Consider the following 23,519-nt stretch of genomic DNA (forward strand, 5'->3'; position numbering starts at 1 on the left):
AATCTTTACTGAAGCAGACTGCCACGTCTTTCTCCTGCAGAGCCACTGGGTGGGTTCAAACCACCAGTCTTTCACTTAGCAGCCAAGCACTTAACCATTGCGCCACCAGGGCACCTAAATATTGATTGAATGACTGCAATAAGGTTTTGGGTTTAACACTTGTTATCTTGCAGAGATGTCTGTTGCAAGTGTTGGTTCTTTAGAAATTCACTTATGAAACTTCCATCTGAGGAGACTACGTAAGCTAGACATAAAGTGGTGGCCTACTGTTGTAGACTGATAGATATTTGGGGGGCAGTGGTGGTTCTAGGATAGAATTCTCGCCTTCCAGGCTGGAGTCCTGGGTTTGATTCCCATCCAGTGTACCTCAAGCGCAGCCACCACCAGCCTGTCAGTAGAGGCTTGCGTGTTGCTACGGTGCTGAACAGGTTTCAGCAGAGCTTCCAGACTAAGACTAGGAAGAAAGGCCTGGCAATTTACTTCTGAAAATCATCCAGTGTGATGGTTAATGTTATGTGTCAACTCGTCTAGGCCCTACTTCTCAGTATGATGTAATTATCCTTTATTCTGTGGTCTAATGTAAGGGGAGTTTCTTTGGGGCTGTGACCTGTATCCAATGTATATGGGTGTTCTGGCAAAGTCCTCCCTCTATCTCAATCCTGCACCTGACTCATCATCATCTGACCTCCAGTTCTTGGGATATGAGCTAACAGCCCGCCGCCTGACCTGCAGATTTTGGAATTTGCCAGCTCCTGCAGCTCCGTGAGCCAGCAGTCCGCCGTCTGACCTGCGATTTTGGGTTCGTCAGCCCTTACAACCAGATGAGTCAGGAGAAGCCTCAAGCCTGACGCCTGACCCACAGATTTGGGACTTGCCAGCTTCTACAACTGTTTGAGCCATTTCCTGGAATTAAATCTTTCTGTATTCATTTACATATATGTGCTTCATTGGTTTTGCTGCTCTAGAGAACCCAGTCTAGAAGAGCTGGTAAACACCACATGGATCACAGTGGTCTGATCCACAACTAATCATGGGGATGGTGCAGGAGCAGGCAGCGTTTTGTCCTATTGTGCATGGGGTTGCCATGAGTGGAGAGGCCGGATCAACAGCAGGTAACAACAACAGGTATTTAATGTTTTTATGTGTAGGGACTACTTGCATGTAAGCAGATTAGAAAACCATTATCATGGTTATCTCAGATCTGAGAGATACTGGGGAGTGCCAGTTTTTCAAACAAATCTAATTTTTCCATTAGATATTAAATTCCTTTGAGTTGTAAGATTTTGAAGCCTTCCAAGTCCCCCATTAAAGTGGAGAGATGACACCTAAACTTTCATGCCCCCGGTATTTTTGCAGGTCTCATTGAAATGGGGCCCAGGCTAAGCATGGGGATGAAATAACTGGGCTGTGCTTTATTCTGATGACAGTTAGATTAGATGGAGATCAGAGAAGCAATTTACAGGGACCTTGGTGGGACCAAGAAAGGTCTGGTTTTCCCCAGGGTCCAAGGGCACAGTAGCTGAGAGGTCCCTCTGACAGAAGAAGGGAGCTCATACCTTGGGGGTGGGGGAGGAGTGAGCTGAACCTTGCCCTCCAAAATCTTGAAGTTCAGCTCAAATCAGAATTTTCTGTGTCGGTTTCTTTTCTTTTTTCTTGTGGTAATATATATATAACAAAAAATTTGCCATTTTAACCATTTTTAAGTGTACCATTCAGTGACATGAATTACACTCACTGTATTGTGCAACCATCACCACCACCTACTTCCAAAATGTTTTCTTCTCTCCAAGCAGAAACCCTGTAGCCATTAAGTAATAACTCCTCATTCTCTCCTCTCCCCATCTCCTGGTGGCTCTAAGCTACCTTCTGTCTTTATGCATTTACCTGTTCTAGATATTTCATGTAAGTGGGGTCATACACTATTTGTCCTTTTGTGTCTGCCTTCTTCTACTCAGCATCGTGTTCTCAAGATTCATCCACGTCGTGGTGTGTATCAGAACTTTATTTCTCTTTATGGCTGAGGAATATTCCATTGTGTGAGTAGACCACATTTCACTTGTCCATTTGTCTGTTAATGGACACTTGGGTTGTCTCCGCCTTTTGGTTATTGCGAATAGTGCTGCAGTGAACATTGGTGTTTCTGTATCTGTTTCTTAAGCCAACTTTTTACTTTTTACAGAGATGACAGCTGGAAGAACTCTTACTGGAAATGTGACAAAACCAAAGACAGTCATTAAGCATCTTCATTGATGTTGTCATCCAGAGGTCCAGAAACATTTGTTTTTGCTTAGAAATAGTTATTTTGGGGACTTGTCAAAAATCCCACGTTTGGAACTGAATAATTCAAACTCTGACAGAATCACCTATAGGTGACACTTCAAGGGCCCTAAAGAATTAGGAAGACATTTCAATGTGTTTATAACTGATAGTATCTTTGAGTTCAAATCTCCACAAAGCACAGTGTCAAGTTCAAAGAATGTTCTCATATTTCCCAGTAGCTATGCAGTCATCTTCAAGATGACAAAGCAGATAGGAAGGAGATCAGGAAGCTACATCTGTGGGCTGGGACTTGAACGTGTATCTCCTGACTTCCAGGCCCCTTTTCTGTTACACTTTTGTCACATAAGCTGCCAAACATCTTATCTACACCCAGAGGGGTCCATAGTGCCTTTCAAAGAACAGGAATGCTGGCTGCTTAATTCCTGAGATTATTTGGAGACTCAGCTCTTTGTCTGGAATCATCCCACAACCTTGAACAAAAAGGTGAATGCTGTCCGTTTTGATGGACCACAGCAGAGGGATCCTTTGATTCCATGGATAATTTGCAAACATAAAACAGTTGCCGGGAAATTATATTAGATATGAATGATCTCCTCCATTATGACATTTGCTTTTCTTTAACACAATTTAGATGGAAAATGAACGGAAAGGTCTGGGGAAGGGGGGCACATTCACTGCTGCAGGAGGACTTGCTGGAAGCAGGATATGGAGTGAGAAAGATATATAGAGAAGATTTGTAGCAGAGGCAACCTGAGGTCTTCTGACTGGGAGACCTGTGCTTAGGGTCCTGGCTATGCCCTGGGAAATGGAATTCAGCGCTCTTTCTCTCATTTCTGTGTGTCTGCATCCTAAATCCAGGGCAGCTGGCAGCTTTTCAAGGGAGATTAGAGCTAAACTAAGGAGCCCTGGTGGTGCAATGGTTAAGTGCTTGGCTGTTAACTGAAAGGTTGGTGGTTTGAACCCACCCAATGTCTTGCAGGAGAAACACCTGGCAATCTGCTTCGGTAAAAATTATAGCCTAAAAGGAGAATGAAGAACACCAAAAACGTAAGGAAAATATGAGCCCAAGAGACAGAAAGGGCCACATAAACCAGAGACTCCATCAACCTGAGACCGGAAGAACTAGGTGGTACCCGACTACTGCCAATGACCGGACTGACAGGGAACACATAAGAGAGCTCCTCATGGAGCAGGAGGAAAGTGGGGTACAGAATTCAAATTCTAGTAAAAAGACCAGACTTGGTGGTCTGACTGAGACTAGAGGGACCCCAGAAGACGTGGCCCCCGGACTCTCTGTTAGCCCAGAACTAAAACCATTCCTGAAGCCAACTCTTCAGACAAAGATTAGACTGGACTATGAAACATAAAATGATGCCGGTAGAGAGTGTGCTTCTTGGCTCAAGTAGATACATTAGACTAAATGGGCAGCTCCTGTCTAGAGGCGAGATGAGAAGGCAGAACGGGATAGGAGCTGGTTGAATGGACATGGGAAATACAGGGTAGAGAGGAGGAGTGTGCTGTCACATTACAGGGAGAACAACTAGGGTCACATAACAACATGTGTATAAGTTTTTGTATGAGAAACTGACTTGAATTGTAAACTTTCACTTAGACCACACACACACACACAATTATAGCCTAAAAAACCATGTGGGGCAGTTCTACTCTGTCACATGGGGTCACTATGATTGGGAAATCAACTGGATGGCTCCTGACAACAACAACAAAGCTAAACTTTCAAGGGCACCAGAGGCCAGGCTGGCCCACCTCTTCCCATGTGAAAGGGGAGGGAACCCAGGTGTGCCGGATTAGGATTTGGGTACTACCTTATGGGAACACGCGTTTATAAAGCCTTATACCCTGTTCATTTCCAAGTGCAGTCTTATTGCCAGGAAAGGAGAAGAGGCTGCATTGTATATCAGAAAGCTTGACAGGCTGGAATAATTCCGAAGGCCTGTGGCGACCTTACATTTCTTCTTCTTCTTTTTTAATTTTCTTGTGCTTTACATGAAAGTTTACAATTTATACACAAACTGTTTTGTGACATTGGTTACTATCCCCAAAATGTGTCAGCATTCTCCCCCTTTCCCTTTACACCCTGGGTTCCCTGTGTCCAGTTTTCCTGACCCTTCCTGCCTTCTCAGCTTTGCTTTTGGGCAAGTGTTGCCCATTTGGTCTCACATACTTGATTGAACTAAGAAGCACATTCCTCACGTGTGTTATTGTTGTTTTATAGGCCTGTCTAATCTTTGGCTGAAAGGTGGACTTCAGGAGTGGCTTCACTTCTGAGTTAGCAGGCTGTTCAGGGGCCATAGTCTTGCGGGTTCCTTCAGTCTCTGTCAGACCAGCAAGTCTGGTCTTTTTTTGTGACTGAAGAATTTTGTTCTACCCTCTGTTGTGATCTCTGTCAGAGTGGTTGGTGGTGGTAGCCAGGCACCATCTAGCTCTTCTGGGCTCAGGCTGGTGGAGGCTGTGGTTCACGTGGTCCATTACTCCCTTGGACTAATCTTTTCCTTGTGTCTTTTTTTTTTTTTTCTTTCTTTCATTCTTCTTTGCTTTGTTAGAGATGGGACTAATTGATGTATCTTAAATGGCCGCTTGCAAGCTTTTAAAACCCCAGACACTACTCACCAAAGTAGGATGTAGAATGTTTTCTTTATGAGGTATGTTATACCAACTGATCTAGATGTCCCCCAAGACCATGTTCCCCAGCCCTCAGCCCCAGTAACTCAGGCCCTCAAGGTGTTTGGAAGTGTCTAGGAAGCTTCTATGAGTTTGATTTGGCCAAGTTGTGCTGACTTCCCCTATATCGTGTGCTGTCTTTCCCTTCTCCAAAGTTAACACTTATCTGCTATCTGGTCAGAAACCCTGGTGGTGTAGTGGTTAAGAGCTACAGCTGCTAACCAAACGGTTGGCAGTTAGAATTCACCAGCTGCTCCTTGGAAACCCTACGGGGCAGTTCTGCTCTGTCCTATAGGGCTGCTTTGAGTCGGAAATGACTTGAGGTCAATGGGTTTGGTTTTTTGGTTTTTACTATCTAGTCAGCGATTTCTCCTCCCCACCCCTTCCCTTCCTTGTAACCATCAAAGTTTTTTTTTTTTTCCAGCGTGTAAATAATAGTGGTCTCATACAATATTTGTCCTTTTGAGATTGACTTATTTTGCTCAGTGTAATGCCCTCTAGATTCATCTATGTTGTGAAATGTTTCACGAATTCATCATTGTTCTTTTTTGTTGCATAGTCTTTCACTGTGTGTATGTACCATAATTTGTTTATCCATTCATCTGTTGATGGGGACCTTACATTTTGGGGGGCCCCAAGGGGAGGGTCTGACTTTCCAGGACGTTCATTTCTGGACCTTTTTTCCTGAGTGCAAGTGCGAGGAGGACGCCTCGCCTGAGTTTTGTAGAAGGAAGCACTGCAGTGTCCCAGACCCCACATCTGTTCTAAGGCTGCTGGGACCCCATTTCACCCTCGCCTGGCCGCAGCCTCCGGATCGGAGGAGACGCCCAGGAGCGTGGGCCGCTGTCAGGACACCAGCCACACTCCGGCAGGGGGCGGGGCCGAGCACCCTGGGGCTCCGCCCACCGAGGGGCGGGGCCTATGCGTCACATGACGGCGGCGGGCTGCGGGCGGCTGAGGAGGCTCCACCGGCCGAAGAGGCCCCGCCCGGCTGAGGGGGCCCCGCCCGCCGAGGAGGCCCCGCCCGCCGAGGAGGCCCGGGCCGCGAGCCGGCCGCCGCCGCGCTGCTGGAGCCGAGCCGGCAGCCCGCGCGCTCCGCACCGGCGGCGCCCCCGCCCGCGGCCCCTCGCCCGGCGGCCCCGGCGTGCCGGCAGCGGGAGTCGCCTCAAGATGGATGAAGGCGGCGGCGGCGGCGGCGGCGGCGGCGGCGAGGGCGGAGGTGAGTGTCAGAGGTGTGGCGGCTCGGCCGGCGGCCTGGGCGGAGGTCCCGGACGGGCCCGACGAGGGCGGCCGGGGCCGGGGCGGGCGGTCGGGGTCGGCCTGAGGAGACCGGGCGGGGCCGGCCGCGGTCGCCGCCGAGCCCGAGCGAGGGTCCCGGGCGAGGCGGGGGTGCCCGGGCGGCTCGAGCCGAGGCCGCGGGGTCGCTGCTCCGGGCGGGAGTCCCCGCGGGCGACCTTCCCCGTATCCCGTCGCCAAGGGCGTCCACGCCCTCCGGGGCCCCGCCGCCGCTGGGGCTGACCGGCGCCGGTTCCTTTCTCGGGCGGTGGGAAGGGGCTGAGCCGTGGGGAATGGGGCTCCGCCAGGGTCAGAGGAGGGAGCGAGGGTTCAAACTCAGAATGAACACTTTTCTCGGCTCTGGGTCCGACGTGGTCTCTGGAATTGCTTGTGGGGCGGAGGACAGCGAGATTACAGGTGTGGATAAGCGAAAAATAAAAAAGTGGCAGAGCCGAGGGCTTGAGTAAGGAGCTACAGCCAGCGGCAGGAGTTCGACACCGGCGACCCCTTTCCTGTCGCCTCTGGGGAAGGACAGCTTTCCCAGGTGGGTCGTGTCCGTGGCAGGGTGGCCCAGGTCGTCTGTGTTTGACGTCCTGTCACCTCGAGCAGCATTTGTTGTGAACTATTTAGTGGAATACGGTACACCGTTGTGTGATGGGATGTATTGCTGCGAATTGCTTTTTTAAAACCAAATAATGTGTCTGCCTGGATTGGGACATTGGTTTGGAAAAGTACAGGATTAATACGCATATTTCACAGGGACACCCGAGGTCGAGGTTCTCTATACTTTTGTTCAGGATACCCTTTTTGCTGACAGACCAAATGATCAGAAGAACCCCAAGTCATAGGCGAGCGTTTTTTGAAAAGTCCTAATTACAGGCTGCTTAGCAGTTGCCTGTAAGAATCAGCAGGATTGAATGCTTCAGGATGAAGTTAATCAAGGTGCCTTCTAGAATTTAAGTGCTGCACCGAGGGAAACGTTTTTTTTTTTTTTTCCTGAAAGCAGCAATGTGGCTGTGATGGTGGGAAGTTGGCACAAGTCACAGCGTTTGAGAGTTCAGTGCGCGGAGTTAAAGCTAGCGATAGCACTATGGCACCAAGTGGGTGTGTTGTTTATGAAAGAAAGTGCTGTGCAAAGAAGGAGCCCAGTTGCAAACCCTCCTACAGCCAGGCTGTCGGTCTGAAGACACAGGATTCTAAGTAATGGATTCCCTGTGGATACAGCGCTTCCTGCCCATCACTCCTTGGAGGACACAACATAGCAGGCATAGCCGTTTTTCTTTTTTAGAAAATAAAGACAATTGTAACATTCAAACTTTTTTTTTTAATGAAATTTTATTGCATTTCAGTGAAGGTTTACATGGCAGTTGAGGTTCCCATTCAACGGTTTCTACCCAAATTGTTCAGTGACATTGGTTACATTCTTTATAACGCATGAACATTCTCCTTATGTCTATCTGGTTCCGTTAACATTTAACTGTTTGATGTTAGAGTTAAGGTAGCTCGACAGACATGGAAAGGTGCGTCGGACTCCGTGAGCAAAGAGATGTAGAAGACTTGAAGGTAAAAGCAGATATAAAGAGAAAAAAAGGGAGCCAGAGTCCTGGAGCAATTTATAGGTCTTGAGTCCTATAACAAAGCCTGACATTAAATATCCAGAGTGTTAGAGCTTTCTTTGGGCTATTAATATATCAAGGAGCCCTGGTGGTGCAGCGGGTAGGTGCTCAGCTGCTAATCGAAAGGTTGGCGATTTGAACCCACCAGCGGCTCCTTAGGAGAAGGACATGACAGCCTGCTTCCTTAAAGACTAAAAAAAAAAAATTTTTTTTTTTTTTTTTATTACAGCCTAGGAAAACCCTATGAGGCAGCTCTGCTCTGTCCTATAGGGTTGCTGTGAGTTGGAATTGACTTGACGGCAATGGGTTTGGTTTTTTGGGAGGAATATATCACAAGGAAACAATCTTGAAATTAAAAAAAAAAAAAACCTTATTCATGAAGATGTACATCACACTATTTATAATAGTAAAAAATTAGAAGCAGCGGTGCCCAACAGTAGGGGAATGTGAGGTAAATTAGGGGAAGCTTATTGGAGGAAAATAATTTACAGGCATTAAAAATAGTGTTGTTTTATAAGTAATGGTCTAAACAATGTTAAAACTAGTGTTACCATGGATGGTTTATTTTCTTAGTTTATGTATTTTCCAGATTTCTGGATTAAGCATTAATTACTTTCAAATTTTGAGGGAGAAAGACAAAAAATGGACTCGCTAGTGGGAAAGGTATATGATTGCTTCTAATATATAATTTAATTCACCTCACTGGAACATTCAACAATGAACAGATATTTATTGATTTCCTACTAAACTAGCAGCCTGCTAGGTGCTGGAAAACAACTTCTGACCTTTATTGATTTGGTTTATTAAAATCTTGTATTGTGAAAGACCCTTAGCAATATTTATTTTTGAATCAAGTGAAAATCTTTTTCAAAAGTTTCAAAATAAGAATCATTGTATATAGATTATTGTATAAATTCTATGTGCTTACATTTAACTCTTGATCGTTAGGGCCTTAGAACCTGACAGACCTCTTACAGTTCTTTACACTTATTAACGCCATTTAGATTTTTAAAAAATGCTTTGTTTTAAAATTCACGTTTTAAGATAAAGTTCAGCCCTTTAGCAGATATTTCAGTCAGTTGCCAAACAATTGTAAAATATAACCTCTTTGGTATATTTTTAGAACAAAGTACGCAAAGTTTCAGCTTGCTTAAAAGGGTGAGTAATCTATTTAAATGGTAGTTATAGCAGAGGCCAAAGATAATTTGTAAGGTCTTATTTGTTAATGTGTTGGTCAGGTTAAAAGACTTAAAAAATTGGTCCCTACTTGCTGCTTTTACAGTTTAATTTTTGTCCAGGGTATTATTATGATTTGTTCTTTCAGTGCAAGATAAGGACAGAGGTTGGTGATATGAGTGGAAGGCGGTTATAAGGAGGAACAAGTGGGGGGTACAAGATTACAAGAACACATTGTTATTTATAATGTGTGCAGAGTATAGTTAAGGCATTTTTAACTCCTTTGGGGCTCTGTTGCCTTTCAGTTTTTCTAGAACTATTCTTGAGGTATGACTCTTCTTGAAAGGCGACTGGCTAGTTTAATGTTTGCTGCCATCATAAAGATCAGTGTGGGAATTTATCTGACCGACGTTCCTGAATGGATCATCCATGGCAGATTAACTTTGTTGGTTTTGCCTGCCCCCGGCCCATTAATGTAGACAAGGGCTGAATCTGTCTTCGTGGGGAAAGATGCCCAGCCTCACTTAATGAAATACAAATTAAAACTATATGGAGATCCTTCCTTTCACCTGTCAGACAAGTGATAACCTCCAGGTTTGAAAAGTCTGTTGGCAAGCCAGCCAGATAGGTTGCTGGTAGGAGTGTAAATTAGTTACAGCACTTATGGAAGCAGTGCCAACCTGTGTCCCCTTGGTTCTCAGATCTGTTCTTGCCCTTCCTCTGCAGAGGACTGACCCCTGCAGGCTACCTCTCCCAGGCCCTTGAGTCAGCTGGCTTCCAGCTGGGCCTGGCCGGTGGGGAGCCACTGGTGGGAGGTTGGATGGCAGGAAGAAGGCAGAAGCAGGTTTTTCCTCCTCCTCTTTTCTGCCTCAGACACTGTCCCTGGCAGTTGCCTTGTTTCCTTCTTGGCCCTGGCTCCTGCCATCAGGTCCATTGTGGTTCTAACTTCAGCCCAGCTAGTGGCCCTAGCTCCTGAGCTTTGAAAAGACCTCCTCCTTTTGACCCCCTGGTTTAGAGGAGGTGGCAGCTTCTTGCTGCTGCTAATCTCTGGGTGGTCTCACTATTTCTTGTTTGATGTCTCAGCTTTTCCCTCACCTCTGTGATCAATTCCTTGTATTTCCTCCATTTCATATACTTAGAGAGTGTGACTTGTGTTTTTTTTTCTGGTTGGACCATGACGGATACAGGGGGCACTTGAAAGTATCTTTTAAAATTGTTGCTGTTAGTTGCTGTCAGGTTGGCTCCAATTCATGGCAACCCCATGTATAACAGAATGAAACATCATGCAGCCCTGCTGCTCCATCTCCACGATCTTTGGCATGTTTGAGTCCAGATGGACAGTATTCTGTTGTGATCCATAGGGTTTTTGTTGGCTAATTTTTGGAAGTAGATAGCTGGGTCTTTCTTCCTAGTCTGAGTCTGGAGGCTCCACTGAAACCTGTCTACTATGGGTGACCCTTTTGGTATTTGGCTTCCAGCATCACAGCAACACCCAAGCCACCACAGTGTGGCAAACGGACGGACAAGTGGTATCTAAAATTACAAGTGTATAAATCCTTTGATCCAGCAATAGCTGTTCTAGGAATTTAACCTACAGATGTATTTGTATATGTGTGAGATAGCGTATGTACAAGGTTATTCATTGCATTGTTTGTAGTAATAAAAGATGAGAAATAACCTGAGTGTCCCATCTGTAGGAGATTCATCAGATAAATCATAATATATCCAGATGGTGGATGTCATGGATTGAATTGTGTCCCCCCAAAATATGTGTCAACTTGGTTAAGCCATGATTCCCAATATTCTGTGGTTGTCCTCCATTTTGTGGTTTTCAATTTATGTTAAAGAGAATTAAGGTAGGATTGTAACACCCCTACTAAGGTCACATCCCTGATCCAGTGTCAAGGGAGTTTCCCTGAGGTGTGGCCCGCACCACCTTCTATCTCACCAGAGATAAAAGGAAAGGGAAGCAAGCAGAGAGGTGAGGACGTCATACCACCAAGAAAGCAGTGCCAGGAGTGGACTCCTGCTCCAGGGGAAGATTGAGGACAAGGACCTTCCTCCAGAGGCCACAGAGAAAGCCTTCCCTTGGAGCTGTTGCCCTAAATTTGGCCTTCTAGCCTACTAGACTGTGAGAAAATAAATTTGTTTTTGTTAAAGCCATCCAATAGTGGTGTTTCTGTTACAGCAGCACTGGATGACTAAGACAGTGGATGAAGTTGTGAAGTTGTAGAAAGAAATGAAGACACTCTTGATGAATTGATATGGAAAGATCTCCAAAATATCTTCTTAAGCTACAAAAACAAAATGTAGGAAAATGTAAAACTGCCATTTATGTTTAAAGAAAAAAAGACATTCTTACATATGCGTGAGTGTTTTCTGGAAGGTTGAACAGGGAACTAATAACAATGGTTACCTGTTTGAGGAGAAGGCTAGGAACTGAACAGATGGGGAATATGGGTGGGAAGGAAACTTTACTATATATACTTTTTTATTTTTTGAAATTAAAAAAAAAGTTCAAGTAAGTCTGTTTTCAGTTTTTCCAAAATCTGAAGATGGTTTCACAGAAAAAATAGTGGTTAAAAAAAAAATCACTCATTTTGAGGGTATTTTTATATGGAAAAAAAATATGATTAATATACATTCAATGGTAAAACGAGTTACCTAATTTTTTCAGTCTGCTTGTAGGAAATTAACAACTACTAGTCTTTTGAATGTTTAAAAAGTAGGCACAATAGATGCTTTTAGAATGTGCTTAGAGCATATTCTTTTCTAGTCAGTTTATTCATTTAACAAATATCTATAGCCTCTCTGCCAAATGCCAGGTGCTCTGCATGGCACAAGGGCTGTAATGGTGAAGGAGGGAGATGAGGTTCCTAGGACATGGAGCTTATGTTTAGGTGGGGAGACAGGTGGGAAAGGTAAACGGATATATAGACTAATTGCCCATTATAATTAACGGGTTAAAGGAGATCAACAAAGGGTTGAAGGAGAGAATGAGGGTGAGTCTATAGGGTCGCTATGAGTTTGAATTGACCGGAAGGCAGTGGGTTTTGTTTGGTTTTGGTTTAGGGTTGGTGGGGCAGGAGAAGTGAAGCCTTTCAACCAAGGAACCTTCTTTGGGGAAATGCTGTTTCGGGTACAACCTCAATGGCCAGAAGGTCTTGCCAATCATGCACACAGTGGACCAGGCAGAAGGAAAGGTACAGAGCTGGAGAGAGCTGAGTATGTCTGCAGAATTGAAGGAAAGTTTCTGTGGTTTAAGACAGTTTTTTAAAATTTTTTTTAAGGGGGGAGAGAGAGGCAAGGGCCATATCAGGTGGTTTCAGTAGGTCCGAAATTCAGATTTTCTTATGTGTGCATGAAGCCATTGGAGGGTTTTAACCAGGGGAATGACATTTGATCTACATTTCAAGAATTTTAGTTAAGGTTTACATAATGCTTTCTATAGGGGGTAGTGGTGGTTCAGTGGTAGAATTATTGCCTTCCATGTAGGAGACCAGAGCCCTGGTGGCACCAGTAGTTAAGTGTTTGGCTGCATCAAAAGGTCGGCAGTTCGAATCCACCAGCTGCTCCCTGGAAACCCCATGGGGGCAGTTCTGCTCTCTCCTGTACGGTCGCTAAGAGTCGAAATTGACTCGACGGTGGCGGGTTTGGGTTTTTTTTTTTAAATTAATGTGGGAGACACAGGTTCCATTCCCAGCCAGTGCACCTCATGCGCAGCCACCACCCGTCTGTCAGTAGAAGCTTGGGTGTTGCTGTGATGCTGAACAGGGTTTCAGTGGAGCTTCCAGCCTAAGATGGACTAGGAACAAAGGCCTGGCAATGTATTTTCCAACATCAGCTGATGAAAACCCTGTGGATCCCAGTGTTCCGATCAGCAACTGATCACGGGGATGGTGCAGGAACTGGCAGTGTTTTGTTGCATTGTGCATGGGATCCATGAGGCGGGCCCACTCCATAGGGGCTAAGGACAGCAGCGCTTTCTGCAAAACAGGTTCTGTCCTATGTGCTTTACATATCTTAAGTACTCTTCCCAGTAACCCTATTAAGTACTTATTATCATCACCATTTTACAGGCGGGAAAACTGAGACACAGGGAAGTTAAGTGGCTTGCCTGACGTTGCACAACTGGGGCTGTATAGGGTCTGCATGTCCTGGTAAAGAGGGCTGTAAATTTTTCCCATAGAAAGGCCAGATAGTCAATATTTTAGGCTTTGTGGGGGCTCTGATGGCACAGTGGTTAAGAGCTTGTCTGCTAACCAGAAGGTCTGCAGTTCGAATCCACCAGCTGCTCCTGAAACCCTATGGAGTAGTTCTTTTCTGTCCTATAGGGTCACTATGAGTTGGAATCGACTCGACGGCATTGGGCTTACAAATCCAGAAGTGCTTTTTACCTTGGGTGTCGTCATTGACCTTACTCTGGTTCCCTGTATCTCTTTGACATCTTCCATCCCTCTTCTCACCGTTTCACACCAGCCACACAGGTCTGCTTGCTAGTCCTTGGACCTGCCAAGCTCAGTCCTCCTGTCTCAGCTCCTTTGCACTTGCTGTCCCTCCGCCTGCAGTGTTTTCCCCTCAGCTGTCTGTGTGTCATGCTTCCTTGCTTCATTCAGGTTTCTGTTCAGATGTCTCCTCATCAGAGAGGTCTTACTCGATAAACCTGTCTGAAATAGCACCCCATTGTTAGCTTTATTTTTCTTCTTTGTGCTTACCACCCCTTACCTATTATATATTTGTCTCTTCCCTCTTAGAATGTAAATTCAATGAAAAGCAGAAATATTGTCTGCCTTTATTCACGGTTAATATCCCCAAGATCTAGAACACTGTTAGGTGCATAGAAGGCCTTCAGTAAATATTAGTTAATAAATATCAAATAAAATCGTAGTTACTTTTGTGTAGTAGCCTTCCCTGACCCTATTTCCTTCTTCCTTTTATATTTCCTGAGAGGCAACCATTACGAATTTGATGTGTGACCCTCTAGTGTGTGTGTGTGTTCACACACATTAACCATACATACATATACACACATACATATATATGTGCACACACACATGTGTTTACTTTTTATTGTGATAAAATATATCTCTCAGAAAACTTGCTGTTTCAGCCAGTCTTTAAGTGTACAATTCAATGACATTAATTGCATTCACAATCTTTAGAGTATTTTTAATACTTAACCCAGTTGTTGTCAAGTCAATTCCAACTCATGGAGACCTTAGACAGACATATATTTATACATGTATGTGTGTGTATATCCGTAAACAATATATAGGTACTTGTGAGTAGTGTTCTTATTTTCCAGCATTCCTAGTGTTCTTAATCAACGCACGGTGTTTGTCAATGATGGTCTAATTTACGTTGCTTTAGTAGTGATCAAATGTATTTTAGAGAGAGAATCTGTTGGACAAACTGTTGGCTTGGAGGTTGGAGGTGAAGGAAAGAGGAATCTAAGAGGGCTTCCCTGTTTCTGGCTTCTGTGACTAGGTGGATTATGGTGCTGTTTGATGAGAAGAGGAGGTCTTGGTAGGTAGGACTAGGAGAAAACCATTTTGAGGATTCTTTTTTTTTTAAATGTCTTTATTTTGCCTTCATTTCTGAAGGGCACTTTCACCGGGTATACAATTCTAGGGAGTCTTTGGCTGGTGCAAATGGTTAATGCACCCAGCTGCTAACCAAAAGTTTGGGGGTTGGTGTCTACCTAGAGGTGCCTTGGAAGAAAGGCCTGGTGATCTATGTCTGAAAAATCAGCCATCGAAAGCCCTATGGAGCACAATTCTACTCAGACACACATGGAATTAACTCGATGGCAAGTGGTTTATACAATTCTAGGTTATCAAGTTAATTTCTTGTAGTGCTTTGGAGATGCCATTTCATCGCCTTCTGGCTTCCATTGCTTCTGTTGAGAAATCAGCTGTTACTGTCTGATTGTTCCTTCGAAGATAGTGTGTCTTTCTCCCTCCTCTGGCCGCTTTTCAGATTTTCTCTTTGCCTTTGGTTTTCAGCTGTGTTACTGTCATTTGTCTGGATGTGGTTTTCCTCACATTTATCCTGCTTGGGATTGGTAGTTCTCATCCTCTTTCTTCTTTTCCTCCTCCTCTCTCTCTTTTTTTTTTCCTTATAAAGCTGTGATAAAACTGTGACTTGAGATCTTAACATTAGATTTGGAGAATTCTTGGTCATTATCTCTTCATATATTACTTCTAATGCATTCATTTTCTCCTTTAGGACTCTAATTACATGTATGTTAGATCTTTCACTATGTCCTGTATGTTTTGATCTACATTCCAGTGTAGTAGTCCTTTGACTAGCTCTGTCTATTCTACTGTTAAACCAATTCATTGGGTTCTTAATTTTAGTTACTGTCTTTTTCAGTTTTCTTGATTCTTTTTTTAGATTGCAGTTTTCTGCTGACGTTTTTGATCTTGTCAACTAAATTCTTTATTATGTTAATCATAGCTATTCTAAAGTCTGTGTCTGGTAACTCCAATATTTGGATTTCTGAGAGTCTCTTCTACCCTTGGTTTTTAGTCAGTCATCTGATCTTGACTCAAAGTATGCCTTTTAAGCTTTCATTAAATTCTGGACAACGTGTATGAAAAATTGCAGAGATAATTTGAGACTCTGGATATCTTCCTCAAGAGAGGATTCTGTCAGGAGGGTAAGGTAGGGGACTGTCAGTTTAATTCAACTGGGATTTGAGCTCATTTGAAGCTGGGCTTCAGTCTTTATGAAGGCTGGTCTGCTACTGATTAGCCTTTCTTCTAGTGGTCCCAACTGAAAGTGTGGTGGAGGAGGGTGGTTACCAGGTCCTCTCCTACTTAGTGGGCCCTGAACTCCCAATTTTTGTCCCTCCAGGCTCCTCTGGCTGCTCTAAATTCTGCTGACCTCAAATTCTCACGCACTTGTTTCTGCTCAGCTTTTTGGCCTCCTACCTGCTGCTGTGAATGGCAAATGCCTCAAGGAGAAAAGTGGCTCAGATTGTTGGACTCACCTCTCTTCTGTCTGGGTTTCTGACCCCCCTCAGTCCTCACTGCATTGGACGCTTGCTACGGCCTCCAAACAGTTGTTTTTAATAATTTATTAAGCCTTTTCACTTGTTCTTGGCAGAAAGGTTAGTCCTGGGCAAACTGGTCAGCTTCTACTGGAAGCAGAATCTCAGGAGTTTAATTTTGATAATGAAAATTTGACTTGTCCATGAGATTTCTAAGTGGAGATGACAGGCAAGCAGTTGGCTGTGTGAAGCTGCTGCTTAAAGGACTGGTCTGGGTAGGAGATAAACATTTGGAAGATAATCCATATTTTAATGCTTGGGGATGGACGAGATCACCTAGGAGAAGAAGTAGAGGAAGAGGAGAAAAATCTCAGGACTGAGGATGACCTAGCAAAGGAATCTGAGGAGTAGCCAGTGAGGTCAAGGATTCCTTGGAGCTTGTGTGGTATTGTAAAGGTTAAGGGAGGAGAGAGTTTTTTTTTTTAGAGTGTACATGTTTAATAAGGTAGGACCAAGGGGAATGAGAACAAGAGAGAGACAAAATATGCTGTAATGCAAAACCCATTTGATTATAAACCAAATAAAGCAGATCCTCATCTTGATATTCATGAAGAAAATGTTAAGGGAAATGTGGTTTTAATTTTTTAAATAATTTTTATTGTAAAGTTTACAAATCAAATCAGTCTCTCACACAAAAACTTACATACGCCTTGCTACATACTCCTAATTATTCTCCCCCTAATGAGACAGCCCACTCCCTTCCTTCACTCTCTCTTTTCGTGTCCATTTCACCATCTTCTAACCCCCTCTACCCTCTCATCTCCCCTCCAGGCAGGAGATGTCAACATAGTCTCAAGTGTCCACCTGATCCAGGAAGCTCACTCCTCACCAGCATCCCTTTCCAACCCATTGTCCAGTCCAATCCATGTCTGAAGAGTTGGCTTTGGGAATGGTTCCTGTCCTGGGGCAACAGAAGGTCTGGGGCCACGACCACTGGGGTCCTTCCAGTCTCAGTCAGACCATTAAGTCTGGTCTTATGAAAATTTGGGGTCTGTATCCCACTGCTCTTCTGCTCCCTCAGGGGTTCTCTGTTGTGTTCCCTGTCAGGGCTGTCATCGGTTGTAGCCGGGCACCATCTAGTTCTTCTCATCTCAGGATAATGTAGTCTCTGGTTCATGTGGCCCTTTCTGTCTCTTGGGCTCATAATTACCTTGTGTCCTTGGTGTTCTTCATTCTCCTTTGATCCAGGTGGGTTGAGACTCATCGATGCATCTTAGATGGCAGCTTGCTAGTGTTTAAGACCCCAGGCGCCACTCTTCAAAGTGGGATGCGGAATGTTTTCTTAATAGATTTGATTATGCCAATTGACTTAGATGTCCCCTGAAACCATGGTCCCCAAACCCCTGCCATGCTGGCCTTCAAAGCATTCAGTTTATTCAGGAAACTTCTTTGCCTTTGGTTTAGTCCAGTTGTGCTGACCTCCCCTGTATTGTGTCTTGTCTCTCCCTTCACCTAAAGTAGTTCCCATCTGCTATCTAATTAGTGAATACCCTTCTCCCTCCCTCCCTCCTCTCATAACCACAAAAGAATGTTTTTTCTCAGTTTAAACTGTTTCTCAAGTTCTTATAATAGTGGTCTTATACTATATTTGTCCTTTTGCAACTAATTTCACTCAGCATAATGCCTTCCAGGTCCCTCCATGTTATGAAATGTTTCACAGATTCATCACTGCTCTTTATCGACGCGTAGTTTTCCATTGTGTGAATAAACCGTAATTTATCCATTCATCTGTTGATGGGCACCTTGGTTGCTTCCATGTTTTTGCTATTGTAAACAGTGCTGCAGTAAACATGGGAGTGCATATATCTGTTCGTGTAGAGGCTCTTATATCTCTAGGATATATTCTGAGGAGTGGGATTGCTGGATCGTATGGTAGCTTTTTAAGGAATCGCCAAATCGATTTCCACAGCGGTTGTACCATTTTACATTCCCACCAGCAGTGTATAAATGTTCCAGTCAGAGAGTGTTTTAAGAGGAGAGAGCGGTCAGCTGTGTTGAATACTCTTGAGAGGCGGACTAAAATAAGGATAGAGAAGTACCTGTTGGATTTGGTGACTTAAAAAAAATGGTTTGGTGGAGAGGTTGGGAGCAAGCTCGACTGGAGTGGATTAAGGAGGGAGTGGGAGAAAGGTTTGTCCATGCTGAAGGAATAGCACGTGCCAGGGCCCTTAAATGGAAGAGTTCGGCATATCCGCAGAATGGAGGGAAAGCCCTTTTGATTGGAGCCTAGTGAGGGAAAGGTTTGTTTGATTTGCAGCTCAGTGTTCCTCACATTGTTGATGGTGCTCGAGGACCAAGAGTAATTTATATGAAGTGAGTTAGAGCAGTAGCATTGTTTGCTCACAGCCTTAGTATAAATAACTTCAAGATAAGTAAATTAGTTTAAAAAATTATTGACAGATCCTTTAGGATACAGGTTTATCAATTTGTAATATAGACTTATTGAAACTCTTGAAGTGAAATGAAATGAAAAAAAAATTTATCAGAACATCCTAGAACTGCTTAAAATATATTAAATATTTTGAATTTGTGGGAAAAGAATAATTTAAATGAGATCAGAAACTACATGGCTCTCCATCCTGGTTTTTGAAGTTAACCAAACTTACAAACTTTTTTTTTTTTTAACAAAAAAAAGTTATTTAATTTTATTTGATTCCTGATTGATGGTTAGTGATTTTTTTTTTCCTTCTTTTTTTTTTCAGCCGGCAGTTTTGGCATCCTAGTAGACCCATCAGATATAAATGTATAGTTTGATTGAAGCTACTGGTAACAGATTCTGTTTCAAAATACCCTACTTAGTAATTTCTTTAGTTAAGAGAATTGTACACACCAAACTCATAAACTTTTTGTAGTTAATATCAATTCCCCAACTGACATGACGTACATGTGAGATTCTGTAGTGTTTTATAATTTGACTAGAGACAATTCAGCAAGTATTTATTTTGGATAAATATCTTTCAGTAGTATTGTAAATATTAGAACAGACTCACCTGAGCCAATTCAGTTGGCTAAGAAGATTTTGTAATTTACTTTTGCAGAGCAAATTTACTCTTTTAGCTGACTTAGTTTTCAGTAAGTCACCAGGAACACAGTTAAGGTAGGAGAAAATAAAAGTTTCTATCCTAAACTGTCAGCAGGGCTATTGTTAATTATGGTGCACTTATTTCTGTAATTAATAAGTAAAAACAGCAATTTGCTATTTTAATGAAGCACTTTAATGATCGAACAGTATTTCCCAATATCTGGATAATTAGTAGAATTTCTTTTTTTAGTTTTCATCCAGATGTTTGGCAATGTGTAGGCACAGCCGTACTGCAATTTTCTAATTCACTTTCATGGGAACATATAATATTCTCCGTTTATTTTGGACAGTAGAGTTTCCTTTTTCTGTGGACAGATACATCTGAAACACATGCTCTTTGAGTGGAGTTTGTGGTCCTCTGAGAATTCTCTGAAGGAGGAAATGGGTTGACCTATTTGGTTGCTATGAAGTAAAAACAATCTTGTTTCCATTTTTTTGTGAACATCTGGGTTGCATTTAATATTTTACATTCTGAAGGTTCTTTAAAACCACAATGTGATAATATGAGGGTTCATTAAAGCAGTAACTATTTGGCTATTTCTATAGTTGATTTAAGTGCTAGGGTGGCTGATAAATTTTTTAAAAATACTTTTTCCTCCCTAGAAAATGTAACTTTTAAATAAACTCATTGCCGTCAAATCGATTCCAACTCATAGTGACCCTGTAGGACAGAGTAGAATTGCCCCATAGGCTTTCCAAGAAGCAGCTGGTAGATTCGAACTGCTGACCTTTTTTTTTTCGTTTAGCAGCCACGCTCTTAACCGTTGTACCACCAGGGCTCCAACTTTTAAGTAATGAAACCTTAGATTTGAAAACCTAAAATGAGATCTAAATTTTTTTCCTGGGTGGGGGGTTTGGAAGAAAAGAAAAAAAAAGGACTGATTGATCTGTGTCTTTATCGGCCAGTGCCATGTAGTTTTTGGTCACTGGTAAAGCTGTATTTGAATCTGTGAAAGACAGTTAGGCCCGTATTGCAAACCACCTTCCCCTTTTCCCTCACACACAGAACCCTGATTTGTTCAGCTTTCTACCCATTGGGGAGGAGGACCCTGTTGTCACAAAGGAGTAAATCTTAAATAGTTTAAGCCAGATTTGGCAATCTCTTTTTTCCTTATCATTGATTTTCCTTCCTTGATCATTGGAGGATGGGTGGATGTGTACCCCAAATCTGGCCAGTGAGATGTGAAAGGCAGTTTGTGGGGGACCTTTTGGAGAGTTTTCTTCCTTTAAAAAAATATACAAGGAAGAAGCAGTTCTTTGTCTTATGCTAGCCTTTGTTGTATGTGCTGGTTAGGTAGCCATCTTACCTCCATGCCAGAAGCTAGCCTCAAGATCCGAGCCCATGTGGCCAACTGGATCCTGGATGATGATGTTGAATTTCTGAATTTAGCCCACCCGGGAGCCTCCCTATCTCCAGACTTCCTGTCACATGGCACAGTGAATATCCTTGTTTAAATGGTTGAGTAGAGGTGTCCTGTAACCTGGAGCCAAAGGCATCTTAACAGATATGACTTGTAACAGCAGGTAGGTTTCATTCTCTCATTCATTCAGTAAGGATCTCATTGCGACACAGTGCAGAAGAGAAACATAATAAGTAAGTTTTCATTAAACATATATTATTTGTCATTTTAAGAACGGAGCTAGTTATGTATTCTTTTTGAGATTAGTAATTTCTCCCACTTTTAATAAAGCAAAACATTTTCATATGCTTAGAAATCCATTAATAGTTGCATGTGGCAAATCCTTATGACCAGATTTATTTTAACTCAGAAATATTCAGAAAAATGCAGTAATTGAAAGTGGCAGACAGTGTGATTTAATATGCTGCTAAAAGACAGGACTTCCTTTTAGTTCTTAGCAGAGAGGAAATAAAAGAAAATGACCAAGAATGTTCTTTTCTAAGTTTCAGTAATTGGATTAAATTTTTTTTTAATTGAGGAAGGATCAGACAGATGAATTCATTTTTGTTTGTATTAGAGTATGGGAAACTTTGAGGTTTCTAATGTCTTGTAGACATTTGGCATCTTCACATGATGAGGCTGTGTTTCCCGAGTGTGGGAGGACAAGCGATTGCAGACTTCTTTCAGGCTCTGACCACACTTCTGAGAGCATGGACATTTTTGAGAATAAAATGCTGCCTTTCATTGCCTTACATGAAAAGAATCTTGATACTGGCTAAGCCTTCTCCTAAATTGTTGCATTTTCTCGGGAGCCTCTGAGTTTCTGCTGTGGATTCCCAAAATCACGTGTTTATAAGACAGCTTTTTCATTTAAAATAGTGGTTAAGCCATATACTAGTCAAATGGTTACTGTGAGGTTTTTATTTTTTACAAGAGAAAGTCAAATGTGTTCTTTCCTGCCTTTCTGTAGTCAGACTTGTCTTTAAATTCTCCACAGCTTGCTCATCAGACCTTCTCCTGATGACAAGCAGACAGAGGGAATAGAGGTCTTCCCACTGGAATGCAGGCAGGATGTCCCACCCTTGTGTGACTCCCTCAGTGCTTGTTCTGTCTTATAAGTGCCCAATAATTTGTCTGGGCATGGAAAATATGACTAGTTTTTAATTTTTTTGATTCTGGAAAGAGCCAAGCTGGGGAGTCTCCTCTGGGTTCTGCTGCTATTAGTGTTTAGATGTTTGGTTTTAGGATTTAACCCTTACTTTTCCACACTGTTCCCTGTCCCCTTTTCCTTCCCTTTCAATAGAGTCTGGGGCCTTCTTTCTTTGCCCTCTTCCTAGCGAGTATTTTAATCCTGGCTGTCCTGCATCTAAAGATAATAAGAAAATCTGTTTCAGAAGTGTTCTGGCAAAGAACTAGATGGGGCCTGGCTACCACCGGTGACAGCCCTGACAGGGAACACAATAGAGAGTCCCTGATGGAGCAGGAGAAAAGGGGTGCAGAACTCAAATTCTAATAAGAAGACCAGACTTAATGGTCTGAACAAGACTGGAGGAACCCCAGAAGACAAGGCCCCCGGACTCTCTGTTAACCCGGAACTAAAACGGTTCCCAAAGCCAGTTGTTCAAAGAATAGACTGTACTATAAGACATAAAATGATACTCATGAAGAGTGTGCTTCTTTCTTAGTTCAAGTAGATACACGAGCCTAAATGGGCAGCTCCTGTCTGGAGGCAAGATGAGAAGGCAGAAAGGGACAGGAGCTGGTTGAATGGACACGGGAAATCCGGATTGGAAAGGAGGAGTGTGCAGTCACATTATAGGGAGAGCAACTAGAGTCACATAATGGTATGTGTATTAATTTTTGTATGAGAAACTGACTTGAGCGGTAAACTTCCACCTAAAGCACAACTAAAAAAAATAAAAAGTATTACGGCTAGCTCTACAGTAAACATTTTATCTCCTTCCAGTTTATCTGGAAAGGTTTGAGGTAGGTTAAAAAAGAATTTCACTCTTCAGAGAAAGGTCCACATTGGGATTTAGTGTGAGTCTCCCCAGGTGTTCTGAAACTGAGAAAGTACCCTTGAGACCACGGCCCAAACCAGGGATCTGCCCACTTCACTTTGCAGAGACTGTCTCCTAGAAGTTGTCTAGTCTTGTTAGCTTTGCTTGGGTGGGTTTATCGTGGTTTTAGTAGTGAAGTTGGTTAAAGTGGTGCCTGGGAGTTTCAGGAACAGATTATACAGGAAAGCCATTTCCTTAATTGAAGAGTTTTAAAGTTACTGGCGTCAGTGTTGGTGGTATAGTGGTGAGCATAACTTGCCTTCCAAGCAGATGACCCTGGTTTGATTCCTGGTGAATACATCCTGACCTTTGGAAACCCTGGTGGCATAGTGGTTAAGAGCCATGGCTGCTAACCAGAAGGTTGGCAGTTCGAATCCACCAGGTGTGCTCCTTGGAAACCCTATGGGGCAGTTCTACTCTGTCCTGTAGGGTTGCTATGAGTCGGAATCAACTGGATGGCAACAGGTTTTGAAAGTTACGGGCAGTCAGCCTCGTGCCAACTTCCACTTTTGAAAGGAGTTCAAGTCCAGACTTGGGTGGTGATACTAACCTGTGCATCCTCCCCAAATGGCAGGGAGGAGAGTCTGTCTTTTAGCACGGAGCTTCATTTTATGAGAGACTTTCTGCTTGTTTGATGTTTCTCCGGTTTCCCAAACACTTAACCCATCCCTCCATTCAGAGTCTCTTACTCACATCACTTCATCAGAAGCTGGAACCATGGAGCATCTCAGCGCAATAGCGTTAGCTTACCTGTCCTTCCCCAGTCGTGCTTCTCCGTGGCTGATCTTGTTGGGGATGAATCAGGCTAGAGTAGGACCAGGCAGCCATTCCTTCCTAAGGGATTTTGCCCTATGGGATTTGGGAGGTCTTCTTTCCGCTCCAGCCTCTTTGAGT

The 23,519-nt window shown here is 43.3% G+C and overlaps 2 protein-coding genes across 3 annotated transcripts in view; both read left to right on the top strand.

The window, feature by feature from the left end:
• The window catches only part of LOC126087581 (small integral membrane protein 10-like protein 2A), a 147,667-nt gene that overhangs the window by 78,022 nt on the left and 46,126 nt on the right, over positions 1-23,519 (top strand). The window lies entirely within an intron of this gene.
• Positions 6,069-23,519, top strand: part of CYTH3 (cytohesin 3) — an 87,700-nt gene continuing 70,249 nt past the window's right edge. For both annotated transcript variants that reach the window (XM_049905147.1, XM_049905148.1), the window contains exon 1: positions 6,069-6,181. In XM_049905147.1, the coding sequence (XP_049761104.1) occupies positions 6,133-6,181 (49 nt within the window). In that variant the 5' untranslated portion in view covers positions 6,069-6,132. The remainder of the gene's footprint in view (positions 6,182-23,519) is intronic.

Source organism: Elephas maximus, chromosome 12, assembly GCF_024166365.1.
Source record: "Elephas maximus indicus isolate mEleMax1 chromosome 12, mEleMax1 primary haplotype, whole genome shotgun sequence".
In the NCBI taxonomy this organism is placed as follows: domain Eukaryota; kingdom Metazoa; phylum Chordata; class Mammalia; order Proboscidea; family Elephantidae; genus Elephas; species Elephas maximus.